Source organism: Oncorhynchus mykiss, chromosome 5, assembly GCF_013265735.2.
Source record: "Oncorhynchus mykiss isolate Arlee chromosome 5, USDA_OmykA_1.1, whole genome shotgun sequence".
NCBI classification, from domain to species: domain Eukaryota; kingdom Metazoa; phylum Chordata; class Actinopteri; order Salmoniformes; family Salmonidae; genus Oncorhynchus; species Oncorhynchus mykiss.
Window position 1 is genome coordinate 26,652,337 of NC_048569.1, and position 14,448 is coordinate 26,666,784.

Below are 14,448 nucleotides of genomic sequence, written 5' to 3' on the forward strand. Positions count from 1 at the left end.
ATTCAGTCCTAGATCTATCAGTGAACCACAAGGGCAATAGGAGATCAGGAGCAGGAGACCGATTCAATGCAATTGCTATTCTCAAGGCAGTCACTGTAGGGTCAGCAACTGAAGGATGCTATAGTAACAGCATGGAACTGGACTATGGAGCAAATGAGGGGTATCTTGAAGTATGCATCATGGGTGTTAGTGGTAGCAGGGGTTACCTTGTTCACATTGCTGGGATATCACCTTCTGAAGGCGTTGATGTTGAAATGTGTATACAGTGCAGATTTACCTCAAGATGAGGAACAGTTGATTAAGGCCACCGCTCGTGTATATCGATCGGGTGGACATGGAGGGAGGAGGAGGAGACAGGAGGGCGAAGTGAGGAACATATGGCGTGGGAACACCTTTTGTAACCTGTAGCCTGATGGGGAGGACTGGGTACAAGCATGAGGAGGTGTTGAGAGCCTTCATTGTTGTGGACCCTAGCAGAACAGTATCCCAAATGTCTAGAGTCATGAAGTGGGAATTGTCATGTTTTCAAACTTCCCAAAAATGTTTTGTCATATATAATTATGCATAACTTAACACATTATGAATCATTTTCAAGTCCTTTGCTATCACTCTCTTAGCAACCTGAAGGAGGAAAGGGAGAAAGTCTCCATGAGCAGAGTGAGCTGCGTGTTGGGAGCGAGCGACAGACAGAGGAGCAGCTAATGGAGGAAGTTATTTTGCAATTCTGGCAGGGCCGGGATTACATTTGCCAGAAGCAAATTGGGCCTGGGTAGGGCCTGAACGTCGAGGGCATAGGTAGGGTTCGGTTTAAAAATGCATTCCTGTGCAGGGCTTTACCCTACATAAAGTAATGAACTTACTAATAAACTTTATGATGTGTTAATTAAGGTGAAGTGTACTATCATTATGCTGAGATTGAGCCACTGAGGGATAACTCTAGCCTGAGTGCCAGCCTGTCTGTTTGTGCTATCATGCGAACTCCTTATCACTCACTGTTAGGGTTGCAAAGGGTCCATGGGAAGTTAAACTCAGGAAATTGAAAATTTTGCTTAATATTCTTTCAAAAAAGTTAGCTTATAACAGTGAACCTTTTTTGTGGGACACAAGGCAATTCTAGGTCCTGTGGCATATTTTGGTTAAACTATCCCCAATTCAATGGAATTGAAACCTCTGCATGCACAGTGCATTCTTCCATCACATGTACAGCTGATTCTCAAGATCTTGCACACTAATGAGATGCTATTGAGCCCACACTGCTATACTATCTGAGCCAAGGACTACATGCTTTCTGGTAAATTTTGATTAAAATACTGGGTGGGATGAATATATTAAATATGACATACATTATTTTTTCTTAACTAGTAAATAGTAGCTTACAGCAAAGTGTGTTAAAATAATTTCTAACTTGTTAACCATTTCTGCTAATTCGTTTTTGCTACCATGTGGGTTTTAACGTCAGCCTGCTGAGGAGTGTTAATTCACCTGTTTCATTTAAAAACATTTATCATACAAAAGGAATTGTTTAATCTAACTGCTTAACTCTTTATCTGTACATGGATTTGTATTTTTGTATTTAAAAAAATCTTTACAGGAAAATGCCACTGGCACTATCTGATGTGTGGAGACATTCCACTACGGGTAATGTAGAAGGAAAATATGTGTACATTTACAAATAATGTTCCAAATCATATGTGAAGAATGCAACAAAGATGCAGAATCATCTGACCAAGTGCATAACGTTCTCTCAGCGCTCACAACAAGCAACCTCAAATAGAAGTAGAGGGACTTTTGTCAGATGTGAAAATGATGAATCAGACACCTTATCGATAGCAACAGCTCATGGTCCTCCTGGAATCAGAAGTTTTTCTTGACTCAATAGAGGAACGTAGTCAGAGAAATGCTGATGAATGTCTTGCTCGATCTGCGTATGCAACTGGTTCACCTCTGATGCTCACATGCAATGTGTATTGGTAGAGATTTCTGTATGTTCTTCGCCAAGCATACACCCCTCCAACCAGACATGCTTTGTTTACTAATTTGCTGGATGCAGAGTTCAACAGAGTTCAAGTGAAGGTCAAGCAAATCATAGAGAAAGCAGACTATTGCAATCATCTCTGATGGGTGGTTGAATGTTCGTGAGCAAGGAATAATTAACTACTTCACCCCTCAACCAGTATTCTACAAGAGCACAGACACAAGGGACAACAGACACACCGGTCTCTACATTGCAGATGAGCTGATGGCAGTCATCAATGACCTTGGACCACAGAAGGCATTTGCACTGGTGACAGACAATGCTGCGAACATGAAGGCTGCTTGGTCTAAAGTGGAGGAGTCCTACCCTCACATCCCACCCATTGGCTGTGCTGCTCATACATTGAATCTGCTCCTCAAGGACATCATGGCACTGAAAACAATGGATACACTCTACAAGAGAGCCAAGAAAATGGTTAGGCATGTGAAGGGTCATCAAGTTATATCAGCAATCTACCTCACCAAGCAAAGTGAGAATAAGAGCACCACATTGAAGCTGCCCAGCAACACCCGTTGGGGTGGTGTTGTCATCATGTTTGACACTCTCCTGGCGGGGAAAGAGTCTCTCCAAGAAAAGGCCATATCACAGTCTACCGATATGGACAGCCCCATCAGAGGATCCTCCCATCAAGAGGACCCTCCTGGATGATGTATTTTGGGAGAGAGTGGTAAGCAGCCTTAAACTCCAAAAAACCTATAGCAGTAGCCATTGCATGGATTGAGAGAGACAATGCCATCCTGTCTGTTGTTCAGATTCTGCTTGCATATGTAAGAGAAGAAATCTGCCCTTCCCACTTCACTGTTGCTCCAAGCAGAGGAAACTGCAGATCTGAAATACATCAAAAAGCGTGAAGACTTCTGCCTGAAGCCCATACACGCCGCAGCGTACATGTTGGACCCCAAGTATGCTGGAAAGAGCATCCTATCTGGTGCAGAGATCAACAAGGCCTATGGTGTCATCACTACCGTGTCTCGCCACCTTGGCCTGGATGAGGGCAAGGTTCTTGGCAGCCTGCGAAGTACACTTCCAAGCAAGGGCTTTGGGATGGAGATGCAAAATGGCAGTCGTGCCAACATATCTCATCAGCCACCTGGTGGAAGGACTTTGTGGTTACGGGGCTCTTTCCCCTGTTGCCTCCAACATCCTCCAAATCCCAACAACATCAGACGCCTCAGAGCGCAACTGGTCCTTGTTTGAGAACACACACACCAAAGCACGCAACAGACTGACTAGCACAAGATTGGTGGCCATCTGGGCAAATTTGAGGCTTTTTGAGCCATCCTCAACAAGGTTGGAAAGTGACAGTGAAGATAAGGCCTCAGACTCTGTTCAGGAGGTGGACATTGAGGAGGTCCAGGGAGAAGACATGAGAGGAATACAATCAAAGCTTTAGTTTGTAGACTATCATTTTACAGATGTATGTTGAAAACATTTTTGGGAGATGTGATGGATCATAGGGGATCATTTAATATCCCCTTTCTTTTGTTGTTCAGTGAAATCACCCCGTGTGAAGAGTCAACTCATTTCATTAAAGTTCAATTTGTAACTAAATTGTTTTAAAAATGTTCTATTGGAAGGATTTAATAATTTGCAATTATGTCTACTTATGATAAGGTTAAAGGTATGATATGGTAAACATAACCAATGCAAAAAACATCTACGTTTAAAGGGTTTTAATATCAATTTGCATATATATTTCCGCTAATTCCCACAGAAAGTTTCCAACTCTGAATATTCCCCAAAATGTGCAACTCTACACACTGTCATGCCAAACATGGTTGGCTTCACAATCAGATTTGGGTCCAGGCTAGGATGACTTGTGTTATAGTGAAGGAGGACTTATGAGTCACATAGTTCCAGGGGGACTTAAGCCTGACTCCTCTAGGAACACGAAACACAGTGCTGCTTTGTCCTCTCCGACTCACTGCCCAGATAATCAAACCAATGAGGAAATATGACAAAAATAGACAAAGCCAGACCTCTACTTGAACTTTTTTCATCTTCAATCCATCCAACATTCATCCCTTCTAACATTTCAATACTATTCTGAGGGGCATTAGTCTAATTCCGCAAATGTGTAGTTTTAGATTATACATTAGGGACATATGCAAAGTATCCTCATGTTGTAAAGCACTCCAGGGAAGAGTGTAAAATGGTAATAAATGCAAAAGTGTGTCAGAGGAAAAATGGGCTTATTTATTATCCTTCACTGCAGACCTGATAGAGGCCATGGGCCTGCCTGGGGGTAAAATAAAGCCATCTCCCTATAAACTGCAGGATTAATATTTGATCTTCAATAAAACGTGAGTGAGGCTACTCAGTGAGTGAAGGACGGGCATCTCAAAAAAAAGCCTGCTATATCGACCGCTCTAAAAATACAACTGCAGAATACATTTACGTTTCATGACCATCAACCAGAGCTTTGTTTCACGGAAGAGGTTTTCTTCCTACAGCTTGAACCAAAACACTACAGGCAGCGATCAACCAATTCACTGAAGAGACGGGTTGTGTGCCATACAGACAAAACCCAGTGCTCCAAATGAATGACCATTTTACATTTCACTGGACTCTAAGTGATTAAGTGAATAGGCTCCCTGTGTGAACCAATTGTGTATGGTGATTTACACTAATGCACTGTTTACTTGCTAGTCAGAACTAGGAAACTAACATTTTCATCTTGCTAACTGGTTGTAGTTATGCATGAGCCACGTTCAACCAGTCAGTAAGTCGGAAATTTCAGACATTTCCTAGCCCGTGAACGTGGCATTAAACTTACCCCAACATGAAGACACATGGCTCTATTTCTGTAGAGACAGATATATCTATGCCAACAAAATCCAGAGCTTTCACATGCTCTCTCCCCCATAAGGTCTGACTTAGACTGGACTTGACACTCAGGGCCTTAGGGAAAACATCTGGCTATGCCACGAGCAGGGTAAACAAAGCTGGTATTGGCAATCAACACATGAGCTTAACTCAAACATGTAGCAGTTCTGAAAGCCTTTATTCCCTGGTCTTGTGATGGTTAGAAAGTCTCTGGGCCTGTTCTAAACAAAGGTTGTAAACAGCGCATCTCAAGTCTGGCCAGACGAGTGGCCAAATCATAAACCTTAACCCATAACTTCTTCACCCTCCTTCCAACCCAACTTGACACAAAAATTGTATTTTGTCACATCGAGGTGGTCACGTGTCACCTACTCAGAGCATGAATTCCAAGTTAACTTGAAGACATCCTGACTGTTTGGGTAGAGACCCGTGGGAAGTCCCGTCAGGTCTTGCAGGGGTCTGAATTGGAATTCTCATAGTAGTTCTAGAAAGACAGGGCTAAGGCAGGGAAACCACATTAAAGGACCGATAGCGGCGCCTGACATCTGCTGAACCAATCAGAATAGGGTTAGAGACATAGACTCATAGCTTCAGAAGGGGCCTGTGCTGCCCGGTGGCCTGATTCAGAGTGCTTACAAACTACTAGTCTGCCATTGTGTGTTTCTTACCTGTATGGGAGAGATAGCAGCAGCGGGTGGGGTTTTCAGAGGGCTGGGGCTGAGGGGTGTACGGGCAATCGTTGTGGTAACTGCTGGCACGGCTGCTGTGGGGGAGGTTGGGACAAGGCCTGCAGTGGAGGCGTTGTCAAAGCTCTTGATAAGGGTCTTGACGGTGGGAGAGGGCTCAGAGGAGGTAGAGGAGCGTCGGCTGAGACCCATGCCCTGCCTCAGGGCAGCTAGGTCCCTCTCAACCGCATTCATGTAGTTATACACCCTGCCCCTCTCCTCATCCTGCCTATAGAGACAGATAACAGATCACCAATATATTTGACACAGGGAGAGATTGGCACACACACAAAGACCACATACTTCTTGATCTCCTCCAGCTCTTTGCTCATCTTCTCATTCTTCTCCTGTGTGTCCAGAAGGCGGCGCCGCAGATCCCCAATCTCTTCCTGAGCCTCTGACTTGATGTCGTTAGCGATGACCACCGCCGTCTGCAGGTCGGCCTGGAACTGACGCCACTCCATAGACTCCTCCTACAAGGGGAGATATGAACCGCACATGGACCACGGTCAAAAGTAGTGCATTACATTTACATCATGAGGCAGACGTTCTCATCCAGAGCATGATATGGAATAGGGTGTCATGTGGGATGCACCCATGGGCTTAATGCTACGGACCAGCAGACCACTTCTCATTATGACTGAGTGAAATGTCTTCACCGGATGTTCAATACAAGCTGAGATACAGCTGAGGCACAGGACTCCGTATTCCTCTAGCTCCCCAAACTGACCCGTAGCTTTCGATGCAGCATCTTGATCTCACGCTCCATGTCATGTTTTTGGTCCTGCAGTTTTTTGACGGAGCCTAAAAGAAAAAGAGAGTATGAATAATTAAATGAATGAATTGAGACGGGATAAACGGTCTGACTAGGCTGTGTAGTAATGGTCCCACATTGCCACCTGGTGGTCACAGCAGCTTTATCACTGGTATATGATTCAGTATTGGTCCAGCATCGTTGGTGAACTCTCTGGATGAGCATATTATTCCCCATAGTCCCTTTTGCACATTTAACACTGATGTGTGTCTCCTAAAAAGGCACTCTATTCCCTAAAAAGTTAACTACATTTGACCAGAAACCCATGGGCCTTGATCAAAAGTAGTGCACTAGGAAGGGAATAGGATATAGGGTGTTCACACAATTATTAATTAATAAAAATAATGCATTCATTCAAGGTTTATTCTAATACGTCTATTCAATAGAAAATCCAAACCTAATTTCTCTACCGTACAGTACAGTGCATTTGGAAAGTATTCAGACCACTTGAGATTTTGTTACGTTACAGCATTATACAAAAATGTATTAGTCCCCGCCCTCCTCAATCAAACTTCTTCCATTTAAGAATGACATGGTGTTCTTAGGGACCTTAAATGATGCAGACATTTTTTGGTCCCCGTCCACTGATTTGGGCCTTGACACAATCCTGTCTCGGAGCTCTATGGACAAATGCTTCGATCTCATGGCTTGGTTTTTGCTCTGACATGCACTGTCAACTGTGGGACCTTATATAGACATGTGTGTGCCTTTCCAAATCATTACCAATCAATTGAATTTACCACAGGTGGACTCCAACCAAGTTGAAGAAACATCTAAGGTGATCAATGGAAACAGGATGCACCGGAGCTCAATTTCGAGTCTCATAGCAAATGGTTTGAATACTTACGTAAATAAGGTGGTTTTTAAAACATTTGCAAAAATGTCTAAAACCTGCTTTTGCTTTGTCATTATAGGGTATTGTGTGTAGATTGATGAGGAAAATAATGAATTTTATCTATTTTAGAATAAGGCTGTAACATGTAACAAAATGTAGAAAAAGGGAAAGAGTCTGAATACTTTCCAAATGCATGTGTATATGGTTCAAAGGTTACCAGCGATTTACTCTGAGAATACTCTGAGTGAATGGAAAGTCTTCACAGGCATGATCATAAAGTGGGCGCTGCTCCACGGCAGAACAGCGATAACTTCAAAATGTCAACTGACAAGCTTGAGTTTGAGTGAAAACATGGAATCCGCTGAATACAAAACTAAATATGGACTAAATATATATTTATTTACAAAACCAAGACTGAATTTCAATATCCGCCCTCTGCGAAGACAATCTGTTCCTGTTTTTTTTCTGTAGTCTTTCCCTTTAAAATCGCCATAGAAACAGCCCCTCTCACATAGATTGATTGCGGTTATAAGCAATGAAAGCCAAGGATCTGGAGGTGAAAACGACAAAGGCATCAAGTTGATTTTGATTGGTCCAACCAGCGAAAACACCTCCAAATGGTACTACCTCACATCACCACATATGAAGGACACAAGACCAAGAGCGGCTGTCCGAACTAACAACAGTCACAGCAACACTGTATATTAAGGTTATAATATTGTAGAGAACAATCTAAGACATAGGGAAAAAAATACATTTTGACATTTAATTTCGTAGCACCCTCTTGAATTACCCCGTTTTTCTCTACATTGTACTGCAGTGAGTGAACGCCCTATAGGATAGGGTGCAATTTGGGATGCAATCTAGTGTCCATCCACCACTCACTCTCCAGGTCTGTGATCACGAGGTTGTCGTGGAGTTTTACGGCTCGGTGTTGCTCCACCTCGTCCTCCAGCTCAAAGATGGTCTCCTTAATGTCTGAGACCTCAGTGTCCCTCTCCTCCAGCTCAGAACACTGATGGGCCAGGGCCCGCTTCTGCTCTGCTAGCTGCTTCTGCACCTCATCACGAAACGCACGGAAGTTCTCCTCCAGCTGACGGGAGAATGGGATACATAGGTGTATGCATAAGCACACATGTCATTACAGCACCAGTCAAAAGTTTGGACACACCTACTCATTCAAGGGTTTTTCTTTATTTTTACTATTTTCTACATTGTAGAAAAATAGTGAAGACATCAAAACTGTGAAATAACCCATATGGAATCATGTACTAACCCCCAAAAAGTGCTAAACAATTCAAAATATATTTTATATATTTTTCTTCAAAGTAGCCACCCTTTGCCTTGATGACAGCTTTGCACACTTTGCATTCTCTCAACCAGCTTCATGAGGTAGTCACCTGGAATGCATTTCAATTAACAGGTGTGCCTTGCTAAAAGTTCATTTGTGGAATTTCAAAGAAACCTCTACTAAAGGACACCAATAAGAAGAAAAGACTTGCTTGGGCCAAGAAATAAGAGTAAGTGGAAAGTGGAAATCTGGTCTGATGAGCCCAAATGTGAGATTTTTGGTTCCAACCGCCGTGTCTTTGTTAGACGCAGAGTAGGTAGGATGATCTCTGCAACGTCTGGTTCCCATGCGTGAAGCATGGAGGTGGTGGTGTGATGGTGCTTTGCTGGTGACACTGTCTGTGATTTACTTGGAATTCAAGGTACACTTAACCAGCATGTCTACCACAGCATTCTGCAGCAATACGCCAGCCCATCTGGTTTACGCTTAGTGGGACTATCATTTGTTTTTCAACAGGACAATGACCCAAAACACACCTCCAGGCTGTGTAAGGGCTATTTGACCAAGGAAAGTGATGGAGTGCTGCATCAAATGTCCTGGCCTCCACAATCACCCGACCTCAACCCAATTGAGATGGTTTGGGATGAGTTGGACAGCAGGGTGAAGGAAAATCAGCCAACAAGTGCTCAGCATACGTGGGATCTCCTTCATGACTGTTGGAAAAAAGCATTCCTCATGAAGCTGGTTGAGAGAACGCCAAGAGTGTGCAAATCTGTCATCAAGGCAAAAAGGGTGGCTACTTTGAAGAATCTAAAATATATTTTGATTTGTTTAACACTTTTTTAGTTACTACATGATTCCTTGTGTTATTTCATAGTTGATGTCTTCAGTATTATTCTACAATGTAGAAAATATTAAAAATAAAGAAAAACTCTTGAATGAGTAGGCGTGTCCAAACATTTGACTGTTACTGCACGCACATACATACCAACATAGGAATTGGGTAAAATACTAACACAAGACTGATGGAGAATCTGAAATGAAAGTATGTTACATATGAGAATGTGTGACCTTGCTGATACCGTCCTCCAGCCTGGCGGCCTCGTCGCGGGTGTGGTCCAGCTCCTCATGCAGCTGAGCAGACTCCGCCTCTGCCCTCTCCTTGTCCCTCCTCTCGCTTTCCAGCTGGTGGCGGATGTCCATCTTGTCCCCGGCATTGTGGATGGAGTAGAGGTCAGACACCCTCTGTCTCTCCTGCTCCAGCTGGGCCCTGCATCGAGCCAACTCCACCTGCTCGCCCACGGCCGCCTCCCTCAGGACCTCCAGCTCTGTGGCCGCCACTGCCCTATCCCGGCGCTCCATCTCAGCCTGCCGCTCAGCCATGTGCACCCTCTCCTTTAGCGCTGATATCAGGCCCTGGGCTTCTGCGTTGTCCTGCTCCGCCATTTTCAGTGCCCCGCTCAGGTGCTGCTGCACCCCCAGCAGCTGCTCCCTCTCGAAGTGGGTCCCATCAGTCAGGTCCACGTAGCGACGCTCCAGCTCCAGGTAGCGGCTGCTCTTAGTGTCCTCCTCGTCGACCGGGGCATAGGCCAGGCGGTGCTCGTCCAGCAGGCCCCGGAAGTAGTCCATCTGCTGGCCGTACAACTCCAGCCGGTCACCTTGCTGGCACAAGGAGTCTACCAGAATGACCCTCTCCTCGCCCAGCCTCTCGTTCTCTGTGCTTAGTTCCTGGGTGATCTGCTGCAGGTCGGCCAGCTCCTGTAGTGTGGCCTGGAGCTCCTCAGAGGTGCAGTGCTGGTTCTCCTCCATCTGGTGAATGCGCTCCGTTAGACAGGCCACCGACACCTCGCTGGTGTTGCCACTGCTGCCGCTACAGGAGCGCTCGCAGTTACTCGGTGGCCCGCCCTCTGACTCAGAGGAGGAGCAGCAGGCAGAGGCAGAACCAGAGGGGGCGTCCAGGGCATCATCGCTGGAGGTGATCGGCTGGTAGGCTTCGCTGCACTCGCTGTCGGCCGCCTCAGGGGAGATGGCTCGCCGGGGGTCCAGAAGGTCTTCATTGGAGCCGCAGGCAGAGCTGTGTGGGGAGACCCCATGTTGAAAAGGGGCCCGTTGGAACCCTCCATCTCTGCCACCGCTGGCTGGGGGAAGCTCTGGGCTGAGGCAGGAGCCTCGTGGGGCTTTGAGGGAGCAGTCCAGCCTCTGCTCCAGCGAGAAACCCATGGCATTGAGGCGGTCCTTCAGCATGCGGTTCTCACTCTTTAGCATGTTCAGTTCCACGCGGATCCCCTGGTTCTGGTCCTGCAGCAAGAGCAGGGTGGACTCAACGTCTGTATAGATGAGCGGAGTAGCTTCTTTTTTCTGTTCCTGTAGGGGCTCAGCCTCAGCAGTCTCCTCTCCCTCGCCCCTCTCTCTGCTCCCCCCATCCTCCTCAGGCAGGCCTAGCTGGACACGGATGGCCCGCAGCTCGGTGCGCAGGTGGAGGATCTCCACATCTTTGCTCTTGGCCAGGCCCAGCAGATCCTTCACCCTGCTCTCCAGGAGCGTCTTATTGCTGAGCTGCCCATCCGACCTGGACTTGCTCATACGGGACTCGGACTCAGTCATGGCTCGGCTGCGGACTCTCTTGGGCGGTGCCAAGGTGTCCGAGGGTCCGGAGAGCTTCCTGCTGGCGGTGCCAGTTCTGGAGCGTTCTCGCAGGCCCTCCCGGGATGAACCGGGCTCCTTCACCACAGAGGAGGTCCCACGCTTGCCTGAGGAGTACAATACAACACGTTACTGAAGGTAAAGAAGTTAGAGCTAATCACAAACCAGAGTATAGTCTGTTAGTAGCTCTATGGTTGATGTACCTGAGCTAATCACAAACCAGAGTATAGTCTGTTAGTAGCTCTATGGTTGATGTACCTGAGCTAATCACAAACCAGAGTATAGTCTGTTAGTAGCTCTATGGTTGATGTACCTGAGCTAATCACAAACCAGAGTATAGTCTGTTAGTAGCTCTATGGTTGATGTACCTGAGCTAATCACAAACCAGAGTATAGTCTGTTAGTAGCTCTATGGTTGATGTACCTGAGCTAATCACAAACCAGAGTATAGTCTGTTAGTAGCTCTATGGTTGATGTACCTGAGCTAATCTTTGTCTTGCCCTCTGGGTTGCTAGTACCTGTAGTGGAAGAGGTTGAAGAGTGGGCAGAGCTAGTCTTTGTCTTGCCCTCTGGGTTGCTAGTACCTGTAGTGGAAGAGGTTGAAGAGTGGGCAGAGCTAGTCTTTGTCTTGCCCTCTGGGTTGCTAGTACCTGTAGTGGAATAGGTTGAAGAGTGGGCAGAGCCAGTCTTCTTCGCCTTGGGAATAGTGCTGCTCCCAGCAGAGGCTCCACTTCCTACTGTTGTTGCTGATGACAAGTCATCGCTGCTCTTCGCCTGGCCAAAGAGAAAGATGATAGTTAACACACCACATATTGGACCTATAAAGATAATCAGCTTCATGGTTGTTCTTAGTATGTAGCAAAAGTGCTCGCACGGTTATTTGTATGTGCCTTCTGCATTTGTACCTTAGAGAGTGGTGCGGTAGCGGAGGTCTTGGCCGTATTCTTGCCGGCTGTGCCCATGGTGGCGCCCTCAGGCTTGACTCTCTCCCCAGTCTGGAACTTAGTGCCTGCTGCCGTGGCTTTGAATAGGCCGGCCACTGGCCTGGTCGTCTTCCTCATACTGGGCTCTAGGTTTCTCAGACATTTACAATGCAATCTGTGTGGAACAAAAACACACAAGCATTCAGGAGTTAATAACAGGATGAGGTGGTAACGCATGCATCACAGAGGGTTTCTAGTTTCTCAGTCAGGAAAACATATTTCATTATTATGCCATAATTAACATCAGTGAACAACCTCTTACAACTCATGTAAATATTAAACCCACATAAAACGCAGCCTACAACTACAAGAATTATAGTAGGCAGCCCAACAGTCTAAAAACGAGTTTGTAAATCATTCATTTGAAATCAATTTCCAGAATAACCAATTAGCCTAGATTGCCTTTTGAAAAATCCAGTTAGTTACCTGATGCCTGTGGCAGTAGTTTTCTTGGGAGAACACGGTCTGTCATCTATGGGCTCGCTAGTAGCTAAGGAGTTGCTGTCTAGTCTGGAGTACGGACAAAATGACTTCACAGTTCTTCTGTGCTGTGGTCGATGCTATTTATGTTCAAACGCCAGCCAGCACTGCATCCTTCTCAGACAGTGACTCACACAGATCACACGAGGGAGCGGTCATTGGATTCAGATCTGAAAGCACACGAGGCGTGTGACTGAAGGTCTCAGGCCTGTAGCTAAAGTTGAAGTCTGAAGATTACATACACCTTAGCCAAATACAATTAAACTCACTTTTTCACCATTTCTGTGAGAAAAAAAATATCCTAGAAAAATTACCTGTCTTAGGTCAGTTAGGATCACCACTTTATTTTAAGAATGTGAAATGCCAGAATAATAGATTTAATTATCTATTTCAGCTTTTATTTATATCATCACATTCCCAGTGGGTCAAAAGTTTACATACACTCAATTAGTATTTGGTAGCATGGCCAATTTTCCTGCCTCATGATGCCATCTATTTTGTGAAGTGCACCAGTCCCTCCTGCAGCAAAGCACCCCCATAACATGCTGCTGTCACCCCCATGCTTCACGGTTGGGATGGTGTTCTTTGGCTTGCAAGCCTCCCCCTTTTTCCTCCAAACATAATGATGGTCATTATGGCCAAACAGTTATATATTTTTTTCATCAGACCAGAGGACATTTCTCCAAAAGGTACAATCTTTGTCCCCATGTGCAGTTGCAAATGGTAGTCTGGCTTTTTTATGGCGGTTTTGGAGCAGTGGCTTCTTCCTTGCTGAGCTGCCTTTCAGGTTGTGTCATTGTAGGACTCGTTTTACTGTGGATATAGAAACTTTTGTACTGGTTTCCTCCAGCATCTGCACAAGGTCCGTTGCTGTTGTTCTGGGATTGATTTGCACTTTTCGCACCAAAGTACGTTCATCTCTAGGAGACAGAACGCGTCTCCTTCCTGAGCGGTATGACGGCTGCGTGGTCCCATGGTGTTTATACTTGCGTACTATTGTTTGTACAGATAAACGTGGTACCTTCAGGCGAAATTGCTCCAAAGGATGAACCAGACTTGTGGAGGTCTACAATTGTTTTTCTGAGGTCTTCGCTGATTTCCCCATGATGTCAAGCAAAGAGGCACTGAGTTTGAAGGTAGGCCTTGAAATACATCCACAGGTACACCTCCAACTGACTCAAATGATGTCAATTAGCCTATGAAAAGCTTCTAAAGCCCAAGCTGCTTAAAGGCACAGTCAACTTAGTGTATGTAAACTTCTGACCCACTAGAATTGTGATACAATGAATTATAAGTGAAATAATCTGTCTGTAAACAATTGTTGGAAAAATTACTTGTGTCATGCACAAAGTAGATGTCCTAACCGACTTGCCAAAACTATAGTTTGTTAACAAGAAATTTGTGAAAAACGAGTTTCAATGATTCCAACCTAAGTGTATGTAAACTTCCGACTTCAACTGTAGCTGCCTCTTATCACAACATCACGAGGCGGTTGTACTGTAGCTGCAGCAGTAACAGTGGTCTGGGCAGGTCGACTGGGCCTTACGAGGCATGAGGAGCCTGTGTGTGCAGGCCTATAACGGTGCCCAGACAATGAGAAAAAACACTCACTTCAGTTGGCTTATGTCTGAGATGGCGACCCTCTTTTTCTTCAAGATAAGACTGATTATTCAAATTGATCAGGCTACTAGTCATCACCTAGAATCAAGCACATATTACCTGACTGACGAACAGTCTGTAAGTCCCCATTCCCAGATCAGTCTATTCATACCATAGATAAAGCTGGACTATTATAACCACTACCCTGCAATAGCACG

General features: G+C 45.4%; 1 protein-coding gene across 3 annotated transcripts in view; it reads right to left on the bottom strand.

Annotated features, from left to right (window-relative positions):
* LOC110523516 (cytospin-A) overlaps positions 1-14,448 on the bottom strand; it is a 40,426-nt gene that overhangs the window by 22,948 nt on the left and 3,030 nt on the right. Inside the window, exons 2-9 of one of the 3 annotated variants that reach the window (XM_036977151.1) lie at positions 12,578-12,801; positions 12,074-12,266; positions 11,648-11,942; positions 9,598-11,276; positions 8,121-8,328; positions 6,317-6,390; positions 5,890-6,059; positions 5,530-5,815 (exon numbers count right to left, since the gene is read on the bottom strand). In XM_036977151.1, the coding sequence (XP_036833046.1) occupies positions 5,530-5,815; positions 5,890-6,059; positions 6,317-6,390; positions 8,121-8,328; positions 9,598-11,276; positions 11,648-11,942; positions 12,074-12,229 (2,868 nt within the window). In that variant the 5' untranslated portion in view covers positions 12,230-12,266; positions 12,578-12,801. The remainder of the gene's footprint in view (positions 1-5,529; positions 5,816-5,889; positions 6,060-6,316; positions 6,391-8,120; positions 8,329-9,597; positions 11,277-11,647; positions 11,943-12,073; positions 12,267-12,577; positions 12,802-14,448) is intronic. The other 2 variants (XM_036977153.1, XM_036977152.1) reach the window with 2 other exon arrangements.